Below are 20184 nucleotides of genomic sequence, written 5' to 3' on the forward strand. Positions count from 1 at the left end.
ACATGATACTAAAGTAATGTTCAATTGTCATTTTTGTGACCAATGTTTCCATTAAAACAAAACAGTGAAGTGCATCTGTTTATGGTGTGTTAATGGAGAAATGTGGTGTAACTGGGTCATCCAACAAACTGATTTCAAAATTCATTCGCAATCCGTCCGTAATCTTGAATCCCATTTGATTTCCGCTCGTAGTCTCATGGCCTGCCTTAAAACCACATGAATTTGATACCTTGTAGCCGATAACTTCGAAAAAAATCAATGGAATAACGGCCCTTGTTTATTTGCGCTTAAGATACGTATTTACCATATGTTTTTACAAATATGTCAATCACTGAATCAGTTAGATGCAATTGATTCAAAGCTCCAAAACTAAAGAGCCCATTATGCTACAGAACAGTTCATCATAAAGTATGAGTTGTGCTTGCATTAAAGGTGCTTTATAACAAAACCTTTGGTAGAAATGAAAAACCCTAAGAAAGTACACATGCTGCTTGAAAAGTGCTGGAGGAGTCTGAACATGTATTATTCTTAGTCGAAGTGCCTTAAGTCGAAGTGCCTTATTTAATATTTTTATAGAAGAATATAGTGCCTACCCAATTACTTATTTTTTTCTAAAACAGTTGTTTATGATACTCTGCACAAAAGTTGTGTTCCTTCCAGATATCATCTTTATAAGAACTAGCTGTATTTTAATGGATTATGATTGCATAAAAATAGAAATTGTCAAATGATGACTGTTGTAGAAACACTTACTTTATTTTTTTTAACTCACGTATATGCTTCAATTTAAATAAAAGGTGACTACATAATACATCACATTATATCACTTTATTGATTACTTTGTCATTATCTAAAAGATTTGTGGATAATAGTGAGTTTGCAAAATGTTTTGTTAAAATTTTTAGTTTTGGTGGCCGTTATTTTTTTAAGGTTAAATACATATTTATCATTTTTACACCTAACACATTGTTGTGATATTTCAGGGCATCTCCTTCTTGCAATCAGTTGTATAATTCCTCTTCTCTCTTCGGTAGTACATTGGCACTGGCGCCTGGCTGTATTTCACCTCACACGCCCAGCAGTGGTGTTTCCGTATGGTGGGTGCTTCAAGACGGTCGGGCTCAACTTTAGATTCAGGGACAGGGTCCTCAGTTGGGGTAACCTTGTTTTCAGGTACGGGATACTCTGGTGTGGTGGTCCGTATGTCCTTTCCTGTTAGGGAACGCCAGTACAAAGGCTTGCTCAAACAGTACTTGAAAAGCAAATAGAGTGCAAAGGATGTTAGGATGCCAAGAAGGACGGACAGGAAACCATATCCTGCGTGTTTTCCGCGTGTGTACTTGTAACACCTCTCCTGTCGTCTGTCGCCCACTATGCAATCGCAATCAGAGTAATGCATGTACGGCGACATCTGAAATAATTACCTAGACATGCATAAGTTCGTAATTACTTAAATGATTTATATATATCAAATGTGATATATTCCTCGAGATATACTTGCAGGTGGTGCGGTATTTACAGTTTTACAAATGAAATAAAAAGTTGGTTAATATCACATTTGTTAACCGAGCTTAATATAATTGTACATACATGGAACAAACTTTATTATGTACATATAGGTGATAGAAATAATGAATAGTGCATGCGACACGCGAATAAGCTTATCCTGATTTTCTAACATAAATATGTAAGCATAGATATACATAAAGTATTACGCCCGGCATTCTTACTTCATAAGTTGAACACAAACACGGCGTTCAATTTGCATAAGAGGTTCAATTCAGTAAGTAGGTCAGCATATATGTACTTACAATATCCGATTGGTTCCCAACATAGAATGTATCATTTTCAAATCTATACGCGCAATTCCGTCCCATCCAGCCTTGTGTACAGTGACACGTGTAGCCTATGGTAGCATCGAAACTACATGCTCCATCGTTCAAACAAGGCGCCGAGGAGCAAGGATGTTGGTCTGCAAATACATTATTGAGACCGTTACAACCTGCCTCATATATTACTGTACAAACACTGGAACTAACGGCGAGGGTTGTCAGGCACTTGTTTTGCCGTTTAAGTGTCAAAATTACAGATGCAATTAATCATTTTATCGATTGGACTAGGAAGCTCTGTACTTTTTTACACTTAAATGTAAACACTTTAATTGTTCAATTGACAACTTGATATATACCCTTCGGATAAACTAACGGTGTAGACTTAAAAAATGTCCACATATAAGATTAGGTATATTGAATAACATTCGCTACGTTTATATCATCCAATAAATACATATTTAAACTCGAGTTTTCTTCAAGCCTTTGTTAAGCTATGTGAGCCGTGCTCTGTTAAAAGGGGGTTTAACGCATGTGCGTAAAGTGTCGACCCAGATTATCCCTTGAAGTCCGCATAGGCTTATCAGTGACGACACTTTCCGCCTTAAGTTGATTTTTGATAAGAAGAGACTTTCTTTAAACGAATAATATAATATCATTAAAGCGGAAAGTGTCGTCCCTGATAAGCCTGTGCGGAATGCACATGCATTAAACCCCCTTTTCACAGAGCACGGCCGATATATATTCACTGTTACGAATATCAAGCTCAATCTACGATTACGTACACACAAAACTACAACGATTGAATACATGATACAGTACTCAACATAGCTATCCAGCCATTTACCTAGTTGACAGACCTCTCTAGAATACCCCGGATTGCAAACGCATTCCGCCCATCCCACGTGATCTAAGCATGTCCCACCGTTCTGACATGGACGCGGCGAGCATTCATTTATATCTGCAATATTATATGTAAGGGCTGATCACGACTTATATCTTGAATATATTAATATTCATATCGTTAGTAATCTACTGACATAAGCAATTGATTAAGAAAAGACTAACTACACGTATAAGCTGAATATATATTTACTTGTTGTTTGAAACAAGCACAAACGGCATGTCGGTAATTCATTGAACTATTTATATTAACAGTACTATTATTAAGTTACGGTTAACCGTGTTTCGAAATGAAAAGTAGTAATCATTTTTCATTTTGTGTATCCTTTTCAGGCCTAATGATCGAGAATATGTAATCAATTATGGTTGGCTTTCAATTTGGTAGAAGTGGAACTGGTGGGCAATAAAACTTGACAACGCGCCTCAGACTATTGTCATTCAGACCACACGTAGAACCGCAAATCCATCATTGAATTTTGAAAACAAATGCACGTCAACTGTATTATAATGATATGTTGTTATATACCAAAAGCATTGGGCTGCACCTTTCTCCCTATTTGATATCCCCCACGTTCTTTGCTTTCCAAGACAGACACATTGAACAATATCAATCTATTTTAACAGAGAATCAGCGACACTGTTCCAGCCTGCTGTGTTCTAGTAACACCATGTGCATGGCAATGTTTTTTTATAACCAACAACTAGATGCATTTGACTCATAATGTGTGAGTATTTCTAAATGGGGCGTGTGCTTTCAATAGGGGTTTAATGCATATGCGTAAAGTGACGTCCCATATTAGCCTGTGCACTCCGCACAGGCTAATCAGGGACGACACTTTCCGTCTTAACTGGATTTTTGCTAAGAAGAGACTTTCTTGAAAATTAAAATATCATAAAATCGGAAAGTGTCGTCCCTGATAAGCCTGTGCGGACTGCACAAGCTAAACTGGGACGACTCTGTATGCACATGCATTAAACCCCCTTTTCACAGAGCACGAATCATATCAATTCGTTGAATAGACAGTTTCAATGCGGTGTCTTGAGGTCGCCCTGGTGTAAAAGATATTGTTTTCGCCTAGCAACCGGGAGGTCACGTGCTCGATCTCCAGCGTGGAAGCGTTCTTTAGATCTCCCCCAAAGACACCAAGTACGGGTTCTAGGCCCAGGAAACGGACTCGAGAGCGTTTATATAAGCCGTTGGCTTTTGATGCAATCGAGCTAAAATAAATAGGTTTAAACTAATGCGGTGTGTTAAGATTTAATTCTTTGTTTTAATTTGTTGTGTTTTCTTATTTGTTTCTATTTTGATTGTGATTATATTAAAGATTGTGGATATTGCCCGTATCTTTCTTTACACCAACACTTGTACGCTGTGACCACATTGCGTACATGGTGTTGCGTTGATGAGTTTGATGTTTTAAATGTATTATTCTGTGATACACTTCTCGGACCTTACACAACGACTTGCTATTGGACAAGTGTTATTGTGGTTGAAATAATTTCCGAACATATATTGTACCTATTTCACACATATCACCGGTGTATCCAAGATGACAACCGCAGAAAAATTCGTTAACCAGATCAAAGCATGTCGCATTGTTTTGACAAGGGTCACTTGCACATTCGTTGACATCTTTTGAAATAAAATACAATTAAAAAGTTTATCATCATTAGAACGTTCATTTCAGGTAATACATTTTACTGATATTCATGAAGGCCGTTTCCAAAAAATGCTTTACATCGTTCAGCATATATTAATAAAAGATAAATAAGTGCCTTATTTTTTACTAAGTCAAAGCATATTTGAAGAATCAAACACGAAACGGCAAAAATCACCTTAACTTGTTTTTTAGAGGGAATCATTTAATAAAAGAAGGAACATTAAATGGATACTTAATCAGTTTTAAATAAGTTGGTCAGTCATTTCAGAATATTTATAGCTACACAAAATTGTCAGGGTGTACAGCGATAAATGTATGAAGCCATAACAATTGTGCGATATACCTATTTGGCAGACGCCACCAAGATACCCAGGGTGACAAAGGCATTCCGACCAGCCCACGTGGTCTGTGCACGTGCCAGCGTGCTCACAAGGGCGCAACGCGCATTCGTCGATATCTGATATAAACCATTTGGCATGAATCAGTTGACAATAGAAATAGTTGTATAATAATTATGTGAAGATATTGTCGATAATTTATCATAATAATACAAATAGTAATAAAAATAAAATAATAATAAAAATAATAATATATTATTATTATTATTATTATTATAATTATTATTATTATTAGTAGTATTATTATTATTAGTATTATTATTATTAATATTATTATTATGATTACTATTATAATTATTATTATAGAAGTGAAAGTTGTTATACCAATCGGACACGTGACTCCCGTGTACCCAACGTCACAGTCGCATATAAACCCATTAACGAGGTCGATGCACGTGCCGTTGTTCAGGCATGGTCCACTGGCACACTCATCTATGTCTGTATGGAAATGAGGCAAACGACAGCATGCATTAGCTTTCATGATAAGATAGGGATATGCATCCGGATTTCACAATTGGACGTTAAAGTAGACGAGACTATCAATACGGTATGGTTGCAGACTTTGCTATATGTTTAAAGATGATTTGGAATATGTAGCTTTTAATATTTAAATATCGCAATTATTTCGTATAAATCTTAACGCTGATACGTGGACATGCTTTGCTTTGGAAAAAAGAACTCCCAACGATATACAAATAATCTGCAAAATCATTATTAGATAGTTTTATCGTATAAATCTTAACGCTGATACGTGGACATGCTTTGCTTTGGAAAAAAGAACTCCCAACGATATACAAATAATCTGCAAAATCATTATTAGATAGTTTTATTGTAGCTTATTATCCTGACGTACTCGTTTGGCAAAGATTCCCCGTATAACCTGGTGCACACGTGCAAGTAAAGACGTCAGTTGAACCCTGCCTGATGCAAGTGCCCTTGTGTTGACATGGTGCGCTTCGACATGGGTCAATCGCTTTCAACATAAAAATACTGCAAAATTAAGCCCACTTAAGTAGCGTCTTATACAGTAAACTTTATTCTTGTCTTTACATCATACGCACAATTAGTGATTTTGTATTTTTACAAATACAAGTGTGACAATTAAGATAATGAAACATTTATTTTGACAATAAATTTACAAAATACTTTTAATTAGGGTTGATGTACTAGGCAATGAATGTCAATAAACTTATTCGTACACCATGTTGTGTACAAAGGTGAAATACACATGCATATTAATAAACGTATGCTGCATACATACCCACTACTGCTACTGTTAAACAATGCTGGCTGCTAATTCTAAAAAACAAAGTCAGATATTATGTTTTTTTGTAAACTACATTTAGCATATTTAATACCTACATTGCAATTGTAATATATCATGAACATAAACTTTCGTGCGTATACGCTTTAACCCTTTCAGTCCGGGAACCGAATTTTAAAGGCCTTTGCAAACAGTTTGGAACGTTGCGTCTCATCTGGATCCAAACTGTTTGCTATTCTGATAGTATTCTTTGAAAAAAAAGAAAAGAAAATGCTTATTTTACAAATTCAGCAGACGACATTTTAGCAGACGACAAATTTCCCAGCATGCAAAGGGTTAATGACAACGAAATTTTAACCAACTGTACACAGAAACGCACGTATAGTGTGCGCAAATTAACCCATTATTTATGCCCAATAGACTCTCCCATCCTTCTAAATTGGATCAATTTATTTCCAAAATTAGGGGTGTCTGGTATACTTTTATCTATATTTAGAATATTTCTTACAGAAATTCCTGTAAGCAAACAGCGCAGACCCAGATGAGACGCCGCATCATGCGGCGTCTCATCTGGGTCTACGCTGTTTGCAATGTCCTTTTTTTCAGGACGCTAGACATGAATGGGTTAATCAACCAACTCTTATACTGTTGTTTCTTACACGTTTTCAAAGTTGAAAAGATAAGAAGCCTTACAGAAACAAGTCTGTTGCTTCAATGCATATAGTATGTGTGCCGATATCTGCCCACTGTGGTCTCCACGATACGGTCGTGTAATAGATGTCTTGTCGTGGGTCGTTCATCAAAGACGACTTGACAACGTTTTTCGGAGGATCGATAAGCGTAAATGACGTGATGCTGAAAATATGGTAAATAGTTATACATAAACACACACTTTGGTTGTGATACATGAACACACAAATCATGAAAACGTGCAAAATAGCTTACATTAGTCTGTTGAAACGCTACCATACAATATGCAATTGATCAATTGACATAGGCTCTGGTCCTGATACATACCAACGCACTTTGGTCCTGATTTATTAATACACTATGTACCTGATACATTTGAATGCACTATTATACTGATACATTCACAGGCAGTATGGTCCTCTTATGTCAAAATGCATTGTGGTAATGATTTAATATAATACAATATGGTACTGGTACATAAACCTAAAATAGGGTAAATTCAAAAATTCAAATACACTATGGTTCCGATATATTCACATCACATGCATTATGATCCAGATGTATTTACACCTTACCCCCCCCCCCCCCTCCCCCCCCCCCCCCCCCACACACACTGGTCCAGGTTTTCCAGGTATTTTTGAACTTGTTCTAAACATGAATGTTACAAAAGTTTAAGCTGTCATATGGCTGTACATTGCCATAACTTCTAAAATAGATACGATCATCAACCCACGAAATCTTTATTCAGGTAAGACACACCTTATAACTGAATATGTAAGGTTATACATGTATAATATATTGTATATGCTTTTTTTCTACGTTCATTTGAGAGATTGCGACTCACCTCGTTTCACGAGATGTTGCATAGAAACTGAGGACCATGGTATCGCCTAGGAGAACCACTTGTACGTCCGTCACTGGTGGTGTTGGGTCCACGAACACCGGCTTGTCTGTACATAATCTGTGCGGCAATGATGTCGTAATAACTACAAACTGGAATAAAGAATATATAGAAATAGTGAAACTGCAGACCATTTTTAGGAGAGGAATTCTTTTCCGGAATCGTTCATTTAAGGAGCATTCCTAATTGCATATACAAAACAAGACAACAACATGCACTACGAAATTCAAGGTGAACTCGGGATAATAGCTGGAATCAAAGCCTTGAAACGGTCACACCGTATCACCATCATCAAAACAACATTTGAAGAACTGTTTATAAAAAGTTCAACACCAAATTTAACGGAAATACAATTTAAAATATGTATATATATTGATGGAATCCATTGAACACGCGTTTAATCGTTCATTTTGTATATATTACCTGCATAGGAATAGATGATATAACGTTATTCGGCGTGTACGGTATACCGCCGATGGTTATGTTCTTGACCGGCCTGTCCTCGATGGTTAGTGCAACACCGTAATACTGGCCCAGTACATTGGCGTTGATCTTCAATGTACACGTGGCCTACAAAACAATTCAATTTAAGATTATCATTATTTTTTGTACAAAGTTAAATGTCCAATTGTATCCTGCCTAAACACAATTAAGAAGTTTGTATTTCATTGTGGATTCTGGTAAGAAGAATTTGCATCTCATATTACATGACTTGTATGATATGATGACCCTAAATATCTATTTAAACAAGTACATATGGACCGTGCTCTGTGAAAAAGCGGTTTAATGAAAGTGCGTAAAATGTCGTCCCATATTAGCCTGTGCAGGCGGCACAGGATAATCAGGGACGACACTTTTCGCTTTAACGATTTTTTTCGTTTTAAGAAAGTCTCTCCTTACCGAAGCACGTGCATTAAACCCATTTTGCACAGAGCGAGGCTCATATATACAGGATTACCTGGTCAATCGCACTCGCTGGAATCTGTCCGCAAATACTTGCGCACTCGTTTCCAGCAGACAATCTACAGCTGACACTATCGCCATCGGCATCCGAGGTCGGCAGTTTTATCTCGCCAACGCAACCGAACTTTACGCTGTACAAATTCAATTCAAGGTATGATAAATACATTTAAGAAAATAAAGTAGTAATATGTATTGAAGAATATTTTTATGAAACGATGTATGCATTTCCCATTGTATATGTGCTTGCTCGCAATGATAAATCAATCCAAACACTAAAACACTTATGTTTTTATGTTTGCCTTACCAAAATGTATTGAAAAGCGGATCCAATATATTTTATTGTAATTTTCTTACTAGTACACTGGTTTAGATATCACAACGGGACTGATGTTCGCGGCTCCTGTGTCGGAACGCTGCCCTAGATTTACAGTGGTCTGCAAAGTCCATAATCCCATATATGCTACTTGTGAGATCCAATCCCCAGAACTAAACCTATGATGCATTAAAAGAAAATTAGCATATATGGCAAAATACGTCTATGTAAATCCTGTAAGTAGAACTAATTGAAGTAGGATTCTAATAGTGTATTCTTAAAAACTGATTTATTTATTGTAACTGGTTGGTCATTAAGATAATTAAACAATAACTAATAAAAACTGCAAACGAACGTCCGCACACGTATTTGATTAGTAAAGTTCTCTCTATGTAGTGATTATTTAAGCATATTTAATTTATTCATGTCAAATACCTATTTTACACGAGTTCTTTAAATTTGTATGTGAATAAGAAAGATAACACACACATTATTGAATCCAACAGTGACTGACTTAAAACTAGTATTATAGGGAATATAACATGCCACACATTCTCGGATTTTAAACATACTCTACTACAAAAGGCCCGACTCCAGGAAATGAGTAGCTAAATTCGCCTTCTGTCCTCTCCCAGTTTTGAGTGCTGCTGTATCCGGTGCAAACGTATCCGGATTGCTTGCCGTTGACGATATTTTTTGATGAGCAACCGGAAGTGCATACCCATGAGGCTTCGGAGGTTGTTGTTGCTTTGAGACTGGAATCACAAAACCGGCCTGCAGCCCAGCCCAGCTTTGCACTGAACCGCACCTGTGGAGTGTTAGCATATAAATGAGCATTTACTAAAGCATTGCCGCCGTTTTCGCATACATTGGTATCTAATAATGACGTATGTGTCATTTTGTATTTCTTTATATATTTAGATTTTTGTTATGTTTCGCATCTTTACGAAGATTTGATCCGATGATGAAAGTTTAAAAGTGCGCAAAAGACTGCATTCAAATAAGAGCACGCGTTAATGACATCAACACTCCGCATTCTTTCTCCATTATATGTCGCTGAAGTAGGAACGCGAATCAACCTGCTCCATAGTCTCTCATGCTTTATAGTATGAATGTAATATATAAACCATATACTACCTCATTGCCAACTCCTGTAGGTATCCAGGATATTGTTCCTCCACGAAAATGATCTCCATGGATCTTCAACATAAGGTTGAACACGAAGAAACCTTTATATATAAAGTATACCGTGGTTTTCATGATACACAACTTCACACTATACTCACACTTGAAATATGTAAACAATTATAAGAAATGTATTGTGTTATTGTTATATTAGTAAGAACACCTCAGTATTAAACTAGATTTAAATTCTATGTTTACATTAAACTGTCGGAGGCGAACATATTTTGATTATGTATTTATCATGTTTCGAAGTAATTTTTCAATCTTTAGATTTAGTAAAAAATATCAGCAATAAAAAATAATCTTCTTACCAATTAAATACAATTTCATTTTTTGTTCAAATAACTTAACATGAAACAGAAGGTCTCCTTATATATTTAGCTACTTAAAACCGATCTGCTGCTACCTTCTTCATAAACTTATCTTATATCTTATCGAGTAGGGGCGAACCCTGTAATAAAAATGTCATCAAATCTCTTCAAAAGCCTCAAGTATATTGTGTATGTTTGCAACTTCCTCAATCCTTTATGGGTATTATTTCGATTGGATTTTTATTTGTATTAAATACCCGATAACATTCAATCCATATATGTTTATCAGCATATAAATTACCGTTACTCTTCCGGTCTATTCGGCTATCGTGTAGTTTTAATACATCGCAAGTGTAGCGAACTTGACCATGAATTTATTCCTTTTTAAATCTTAAAAAAGACGTTTTATGACGTACCATGAACATTCTATATTAAAACCCCGTTCATCAACAACATTCTTTACTGGATCGGATGTGTAAAAAAAAATATTACATTTATTTGAAACACGACGTTAATTGCAAAAATAACTTACTAACGCTGCATATTAAAGTGAAAGAAAACGTCACACAGAAAGAGAATATTTCTTATTTGTGAATGCAAACGAAATTATGCTTCATTTCAATCTTTTAATTACATAGCAATTATAAGAATATCATGACTTTATTGCAGAGTTTATTTCATGGCTTTGATAAAATGTGAAGCAGTTTAAATTACCACTTATGATACTTGAACATGTTTAATATAATATACTTATCCATTAATAAATATGCGTATTAAATCGGGCCTTCGTCATTTGGACTTTAGTAAGTCATTAAGTCAGATGTAACAATGCTCAAAATTAGATATGTACAAATCGCAACACTGGACGCAGTGAGTATAATAACCTTATATATTTAACGTTTGAGAAAATGTTGCATTTACAAATAACAAAAGTATTTATTAATTTATCCAGACAATTTTTCCATATATTTTTACAAAGCAAAGCCCAACGCCTAAATTTCATTTATTAAGTACAACTCATGTATAAATTTGCTGAACTATATGTGTTTATTGTATACTTCCGTCTAGTGTTTCATGGGTATGTCAGTAGTCCTTTGGGGGTTTTAGAATAATTAGGACAGTGTACGCTAGACAGATGGAGATATAAGATTCACAATTTCATTTTGTTGCCGTCAATGCCCTATTTATCTTATTGATTTGAATAATTTGCATTCGTGTTTAAAAGCAAACTAAATTTCAATGAATAGTTCGCCGAATCGTGTATGTTATTATTCAATCCAATTACGCTTCAGCTGCCCACAGGCATATTAGCTGGAGTTGATCTTTGTAAGAGTAAGAAGAGCTTCTATTTCATATCCTAATCGGGCATTCATGCTGAAAACGACTGTTGTAGATTACAGCGTGATATTTCGGTGACTGCAATATAAGTTCAAATAAAGATTAATTACCCAAGGAATGACAAGAGAGATTAAACAAACAAATATACTCTAGGAAGGAGGAAGTCTGTTTTGATTTCTCCATTAAATTTACTTTTTAAATCCTCAATTGGGTGGATTGATCTCTCGAATATATCATTGGAAGATAAAATTAACAGCAAATATTTATGGGGGTGCATAAGTAACGCAATGTTGTATAATATCGCTGATATCGTTATTTCGTCTGTGTTTATATACCAACCAAGCCTGTCGCCCGTTCAAATCAAGCTTTGAATAGCCTAAAAAATAGAACTGATTGATTTGTTCAGAAATGTATTTACTTGTTGCAGACAGTTCTTAATAAATATATCAATACAATCTTTGAACAGAACATTGACAGTTTACGTACATTTAGTGAAATAATTACACCACGCTGAAAATGTAACAGTTTTTAAAGTTACATAATTATGAAAAATCATTGTGTCTTTATTCATGATTGTCATATTTGAAAAAAACATATGGTAAACAAGTATGTTAAAAGCAAATAAAGAAGGACCCTTTGTCCATTGAGTGCATTAAGAACAAATTCAGTCTTAGAATTTAAGTGTGTTTGTGACTACTTAATGTGCTTGGCATTCATATAAGGAAACTCAATCAAAATATATACTGTCAGAAATGCTCAAAGCACAAGCACTCTTATCATGAATGCATGAAATGGGTAAAAAGCACACGTATTTGCTAACTTAAACATAGTGTTGTATGTTTTTCACTTACAGAGCCTTACTATCACACCCAATTGTAAGCTATTATCTGCTTATAATCTTTGATTTCACAATTTCTTAAAATGTCGTAACCCGTAATCATTTAAGATATTGTTTCGAGAGACATGCTTTAACGAATATCTGTTCTAAATAATGTCGTTAGACGCTTCTAGACTTTAAACCTTGAAAAACACACACAATGTAATGAGTGCACTTAAACAGAAGTTACTAAGAGCTTACACTACTCTTTTTATCTGATATTTGACCATTCCTGTATGTAATTTCAGATGCATTCTGGGTATTTGGCTTATCAGTGGACTGGACAATATCTAGGCTATATTGAAAGATACGCAATACTTATTGTAAAACGCTTCTTGATCCGATCTCAACATGCATAGCAACTAAAGTTTGGCATGTTCAAAACAATCGGATCGAAGTCTATTACGGTTCTACCACACTTCTGCCAGGTTGCAACTTAATTCCGATCCCATTATGCGTATTATTACGTAATCTCAAGTTTGTCGAAATCCTACTTGCAATCAAAAGTGGTCCTCTTCAGAACATAACAAACACAATTATCTTTTTTCGTATTCTCAGTTAAGTTGAAATAACGCTTACATACAATAAAGCGCGATATTGGTAGAAGTGTACGAGCAGTTTATATTCAACCGGTCATTTCATTTAAATGTTTTATATTAATCCATGTATGCCTAGCGTCTAGAAAAAAGGCAGAGGCAAACAGTGTAGACCCAGATGAGACGCCCCATGATGCGGCGTCTCATCAGGGTCTGCGCTGTTTTCGAAAAGGAATTTCTGTAAGAAATATTCTAAATATTGAGATAAATATATTAGAAATCCCTAATTTTGGAAATAAATTCATCCAATTTAGAAGGATGGGAGAGTCCACTAGGCATAAATGGGTTAATCCTTGTGCAGATAACATACCACGTATTTACAAATACACATATCACGCGATTAAGGTTCTCAACGAAATTAAATTTCTGTATAATAAACACACTTACACATTATCTTCCATCAAATCAATACCTCTGTGTAAAACAATAGCATTTAAATTGACTATTTACTTCAAAATATAAATATAATTATACAAATAACTAAACATAGGAACTATTGGTATTTTGCGTTCGACCTACTTCTGATTTCTTTTAAACATAAAAAATATCGAAAAAAAACACTACACGAACTAAATGACTACTAATATTACTGCTTCCACTGCTGCTTCTAATACTATTACTACTTCTACTTCTGTTTCTCCTACTACTGTTGCTTCTTATACTACTTCTACTTCTATTTCTCCTACTACTGTTGCTGCTTATACTACTTCTACTTCTATTTCTCCTACTACTGTTGCTGCTTATACTACTTCTACTTCTATTTCTCCTACTACTGTTGCTGCTTATACTACTCCTACTTCTATTCTCCTACTACTGTTGCTGCTTATACTACTTCTACTTCTATTCTCCTACTACTGTTGCTGCTTATTCTACTTCTACTTCTATTTCTCCTACTACTGTTGCTGCTTATACTACTTCTACTTCTATTCTCCTACTACTGTTGCTGCTTATACTACTTCTACTTCTATTCTCCTACTACTGTTGCTGCTTCTAATACTATTACTACTTCTACTTCTGTTTCTCCTACTACTGTTGCTGCTTATACTACTTCTACTTCTATTCTCCTACTACTGTTGCTGCTTATACTACTTCTACTTCTGTTTCTCTTACTACAGTTGCTGCTTATATTACTTCTACTTCTATTCTCCTACTACTGTTGCTGCTTATACTACTTCTACTTCTATTCTCCTACTACTGTTGCTGCTTATACTACTTCTACTTCTATTCTCCTACTACTGTTGCTGCTTATACTACTTCTACTTCTATTCTCCTACTACTGTTGCTGCTTATACTACTTCTACTTCTATTCTCCTACTACTGTTGCTGCTTATACTACTTCTACTTCTATTCTCCTACTACTGTTGCTGCTTATACTACTTCTACTTCTATTCTCCTACTACTGTTGCTGCTTATACTACTTCTACTTCTATTCTCCTACTACTGTTGCTGCTTATACTACTTCTACTTCTATTTCTCCTACTACTCTTGCTGCTTATACTACTTCTACTTCTATTCTCCTACTACTGTTGCTGCTTATACTACTTCTACTTCTATTTCTCCTACTACTCTTGCTGCTTATACTACTTCTCGCAAGAAATCAAGATCACAATTGATCTCAATAAGCTGTGGCAAAAATGACTTGAGTACCATTTAATTGTTTAACATGAAGTTCACAATATTGAAGATGAAGTCAGATTGAGTAATAAAACGCAATCATCTGACGGTTATAGAATTATGTCGCAACTCCTCTTGACACCTTTGATATTAATACCGTTATTATCTCCCTTGGTCTGAATATTTCGTCATATCATCGATGTTATTCATTGTGAAAGTTGTCAAGTTAATTTGTATTACCACATATTTAATAAACGAATCGTTTGTCATAAATTTAACGCGATGATTCGTAAAGAAAACACTACTTTATTTATATTATACTGTTCGGTTACGTTGGATGATAAAATCACCTGCCAATAAGGGAAACGTGTCTCAACTATCCCACAAAGAAATGCACCTATATAAAAATTATGCATTATAAAATGTATAATAAATATCTTATTAATTTAGATTTTATTTTTCATAACCTATCTAATCACACAGTTTTCATAAAAATTATTTAAGGTGACGAAGAAATCCCCCCCCCCCCCCCCCGTTCCCACCCCCACGTGTAAGAAGATGGTAAATATTTTAGTAAGTTATTTTAGTTCTGTAAAAGTTGTCTATGACAATAACATTAATATAATTACTTTTGTGAGTACACCTACCAGCATTTTGTAATAAAAAAGCTTACGAGAAAAACCAGGAGTGAAACACAATTTGACAAACATAGCCGACACAAATTAAATAGGGTATGCTTTCGAAATAATCATTTATATTTCAAATAAACTAAAACGTTCTTGAAGTTTGCAATTCGACATTAAGACATAACGCAAACAATTTTAAGCGAGTATAAGATAAAAAAGTATTGCTTTTTTGTTTCATGAAGTATTACCAATAGCACCAAGGATTCTGTGTAAATGTTAATATACAATTTCAGTTAAAGCGTTTAAACACCGATTGCTTGAGAATATTTCTTCCAGAAGGCGAACTAGCAATATTGTTTTAACTCATTTAAATATCATCATATTATATTACGCTACTTTACACGCATAATGGTTTTTGCTCTTGGAGCTAAATGAGATGTCATTAATCAAACGCAACAATAAAACATGTGGTGAACGTTACAATGAAGCCTTGTTCTGAGAAAACTGGGCTTAATGCATATGCGTAAAGTGTCATCCCAGATTAGCCTGTGCAGTCTGCAGTTGGATTTTTGCTAAGAAGAGACTTCATTGAAACGAAAAATGTCATAAAAGCGGAAAGGGTCGTCCCTGATTAGCCTTTGCGGACTGCACAGGCTAATCTGGGACGACGTTTACGCACATGCATTATGCCCCGTTTTCTCAGAACAAGACACAATAATAATAACGCCGTGGAAACAATAACATGAACGCAGACACTTGTATCAACTACAAACACTAAATTGGTTTATTATCGCTTGTAATTTTCATCCCGGATTGTTTTTCAGTAACTTACTTATAAGTATGTATGAAAAGTAATAAATATTCTTAAATATTTATACTACAGAAATGTATTATTATTTCAGGTCTCAATTCGTTCTATAAAAATGATTCTATATCTTTAACTCTATGTCTTAAACTCTTAATCCTTAACCTTACATCGTACGTTAAAGGGGCCTTTTCATGTTATGGTAAATTGAGAAAATAAAAAGAAAAGGTTTCAGATTCGCAAATTTTCGTTTCAGTTATTCTATTTGTGAGGAAATAGTAATACTAAACATCTACCATGCTCTAAAATATCCATTATATTCAACTTTTGACGATTTGAAAACCTGAAAAGTATAAAGCGTTGCAACGCGAAACGATTGAATAATTTGAAAAGTTCTGTTGTTGTCGTTACATGTTGGGAAACTGCGAGGATTGCTTATATAAGTAAACAATACATCCGCATATAGCATGAGCACAGATGGTCGAGTGGTCTAAGCGGGAGACTTTTTACTCCAGGACTCCAGGTGTCATTGGTTCGAGCCCAGTTAAGGGATACCTTTTTTTCCTTGTTTTAATTGTATTCTTGTGTATTTTTTAATGGAGATGTTTAGGTACAATGTTTGAATTTATCAATATAAAGCATATGACGACAAGCTATATGTCAAATTCTGTGAAAAGGCCCCATTAAATTATTAATAATAGACGTTTGTCATTTAACCTTTACCAGTTATATAATAGTTTATAATCAAGACACATATGGGCAAAACAAATTTCATTAGTCTAATATTTTATTAAATGTCATACATATGAAAGGTTTCAGTCTGACCAGAAACATTAATCGTCATCTTCTTCAGACGTTTATGATGTATTTGACATTTAATTTGCTAAGAAATTGTATCCGTACATTACAAATACAACGTTTTTAAATTGACTTTATGAATTCGTTGCTTTTAACTGCAGAAAGATAAGGCAAATTTCTGTTTGTTCCACAGTTAGTAATAATGGTCTCATTCATCAGATATGTGAGGAAATATAACACCTTTAAGTTATTTCCGTCTATCCAGGCACACTCGCCCAATTTCGTGTGCATGGACTGTTTATGTGTACTGTGTGTAGCATATCCATCAATAAACCAGCGCATCCCATTGTGAAAAACACAATTCAAACACTTATTTTCAGCATTTTGTTTATGAATTTTTGTCTCACACCAATTGCTTTGTTGTGTTCATAGATTTCTTGTGTCTGTGTTACATGACCATTATGGCTGGATGTTATCTTTGATACGAGGTAATTCATATAGTGCTTCACGTTTTGTAGTTCACATATGTTGTTCGTAATAATAAATACCACATTTAAGCTATACGTGCATACTATTAATTACTATTACTATTAATTGTAATATAGCTTAATGACCAGCAAACAAGGTTATGGGCTAATACGGGCTATATCTGGGCGTATCCATTTGGTTAGCACACAACGGCCCCATATAGCTAGAAGATATTAGCTTTACCATGCGTTTGCTTGTACTCCGCGAGAACTCTTAGCAGTAATACTAGTAGCTTACAATAATGTATACTTTTTATTGAAATGTGCAATTATACAGTGCAGTCACTGTTCATTTAATTAAACGCCCCGCACGCCATGTCTATAGATTTGAAACAAAATGCGCATAACACATGGCTGTCGAACTGTTTTTAAGTATAACATCACATGTCGAAATAATAACGCATAATTAGAAAATAAAAAGCCGTCAGATGTCGCCTCTGTGGTTAATTTCCATTCAATGGAATATCACAACTCGCTTGATACCGACACTCCATATGGGCTCCATATATAAATGCTTCTGTAAAATTCACACATAAAGTTAATTGATTTTACTATGTTTTTGGCTTTTGTTCATGCAATCAGTATCTGTTTAGAATGTGTTTTCTTTTATATCGACGTTTAAAAAAAAATTAACCAAATATAAATCGTTCAACAGACTAATAAAATCATGTAAAATGGATATAGTTTCTGAATAATGTCAGTAATTTATAAAAATATTACAAAAGTACTTTTTCAAATTGACAGCCGATATAACACACTATACATCTAGCATATACACTTCGTGCGTATATTTTGTGTGAAAAGTAATAAAAAACGATTCAAACTGTAAAGGCGCTTTGTCATGTATTTTTGGAAACCCGTTGAACCTTTGTTATAATGTTATTGTAACGTTGTCAGCATATCTTTTTAAAATCGAGGGGATTTTTTTCCGTTAAAGTGATATTATGGGCAATTTCACTGTTGAATTAAGCTGAATAGAATTATCAGGTCAAAATAGTAAGTTACTGACCAATTATCTGCAACTAATCTTGCTACCAATTGTTTATAAAAAATATATAGTATATTCGATATTGTACATGACTGGTGAGTCCTCTAAGCCGAGATGATCCGTAAAACAAAGTAGTGCTTTTGTGTCGTATGAACGAATCTGCACTAAAACTTAATTTCGATTCACAACGTAAATCGAATCATTTCTGTCGTCAGTTGTCAAAACGAAAGTACGGTTGATATTCAAATGCATTATTTTTCTCTTTCCGGGATATTGTTTTAGTATGTTGATGCTGCATTAACAAATATAAGTGTATATGAAGTGAAAACACCAAAAATAGACAACGGTTGCGATAGACCTCTTTAAACTGTTAGATGCCCATATTATCACTTTACGCTTTTAATTATGTTATTTAAAGGGCACATGTTTATAACTCTTTTCATCATAAAATAAGGCTTCTTAATCTTTACAAGGAATTATTTCTGTTTGTATGCAACTTGTTCACATTAATTTGATTTGCTATAATTGATTTTGATCTGTAAAATGATGAACGTATCAAATTTGAAAGGAGGTGAATATAGAGTTTACATACACTATTCAAATATTTGGAGTGCCATTAAACATAGTGGTTATATTAAAATTAGAGCCATAACCCTTACCGTTGTGTAGAATTGATGCTATTTCTACAGTTCAGAAATATTAATACAAACCACATTTTTACTTTTGTACGCCTGCTTTTTTACGGTGATTCTAATTATTGCATTTCAGTGTGACATTTGATTTTTTTTTCATTTATTGTGTTAATATATTGTTTTACAGACAATATAAACACATTAAACTATTACTTAACTCAAAGGACCAGTTGCAATAATCCAAGAAACCTATTTTGACTTTCGTATTAATAAACAAACATGTCTATCTTCTTGCGAATAAAAGCGAAATAGTTCTGAAGTTAAACGTACGGTTGCTAAAAAATATAGGGATTATACATTACATTCCACGAATCAAATTCGTTCAATTAATTGACATACATATTTTTATCATACAATATAAAGTATTAAATAATAATTAACAAATTATTTTCCATCAAATAAGTTTAAGGTCATCTTTGCAACAAAAAGTGAATTATGTACAGCACGTGTTTGTGTTAATACAAAAACGAATGGAATTGGAACAAACAATCAAACAAATATCTCGCAAACTACACAGATCGTTGGATTTACTTGGTGTAAAAGATGAAATTGTTAACATTGAGGACTGCCGCATAAAGCTGAGAGTGTGAGTCTGAAGGAAAGTCATCGAAGTTGAGAATAACACGTGATTCTGTTCCGAGTGGATGGGGACATAATGAACATTAATATTCGGCATACTGACGCGCCTGAGTTCGGATATTTGGTCTTGATAGCGCTTGACGTGAGAGATGGTGCCACATCGTGATCATCGTGCTTTTCAATCCTTGATGGTGATGGTGGGAACGTCACAGTTGTAGTGACTGGAATTCGTCGTTTCCCACAGAGGATGTTTGATCCGGGCGTCTATGTTGAATCAGTAATGGCACTGTTATTCAATACACATTGGACGTTTGTGTGGCCTGTGA

The 20184-nt window shown here is 34.6% G+C and overlaps 1 protein-coding gene across 1 annotated transcript; it reads right to left on the reverse strand.

The window, feature by feature from the left end:
• Positions 1-726: 726 nt before the first annotated feature.
• LOC127834642 (uncharacterized) lies at positions 727-10526 on the reverse strand. The gene is made up of 16 exons (XM_052360657.1): positions 10419-10526; positions 10060-10151; positions 9495-9730; positions 8964-9101; positions 8605-8740; positions 8070-8216; positions 7590-7738; positions 6749-6910; positions 6053-6090; positions 5645-5764; positions 5116-5229; positions 4737-4850; positions 4252-4365; positions 2677-2790; positions 1812-1972; positions 727-1411 (listed from the first exon to the last, which is right to left on the reverse strand). The coding sequence occupies exons 1-16, from the start codon at positions 10435-10437 to the stop codon at positions 980-982; spliced, it is 2286 nt and encodes a 761-aa protein (XP_052216617.1). The 5' UTR covers positions 10438-10526; the 3' UTR covers positions 727-979.
• Positions 10527-20184: the final 9658 nt, after the last annotated feature.

Source organism: Dreissena polymorpha, chromosome 6 (assembly GCF_020536995.1).
Source record: "Dreissena polymorpha isolate Duluth1 chromosome 6, UMN_Dpol_1.0, whole genome shotgun sequence".
Lineage (NCBI taxonomy): Eukaryota > Metazoa > Mollusca > Bivalvia > Myida > Dreissenidae > Dreissena > Dreissena polymorpha.

What these genes read in the sequence shown, in the direction of transcription:
- LOC127834642 (XM_052360657.1), bottom strand. An exon ending in GCAACATCTCGTGAAACGAG is followed by an intron (nt 6,911 to 7,589) that starts GTGAGTCGCAAT and finishes CCATATTTTCAG; the next exon opens with CATCACGTCATTTACGCTTA. An exon ending in TGGTGGCGTCTGCCAAATAG is followed by an intron (nt 4,366 to 4,736) that starts GTATATCGCACA and finishes TTATTTCAAAAG; the next exon opens with ATGTCAACGAATGTGCAAGT.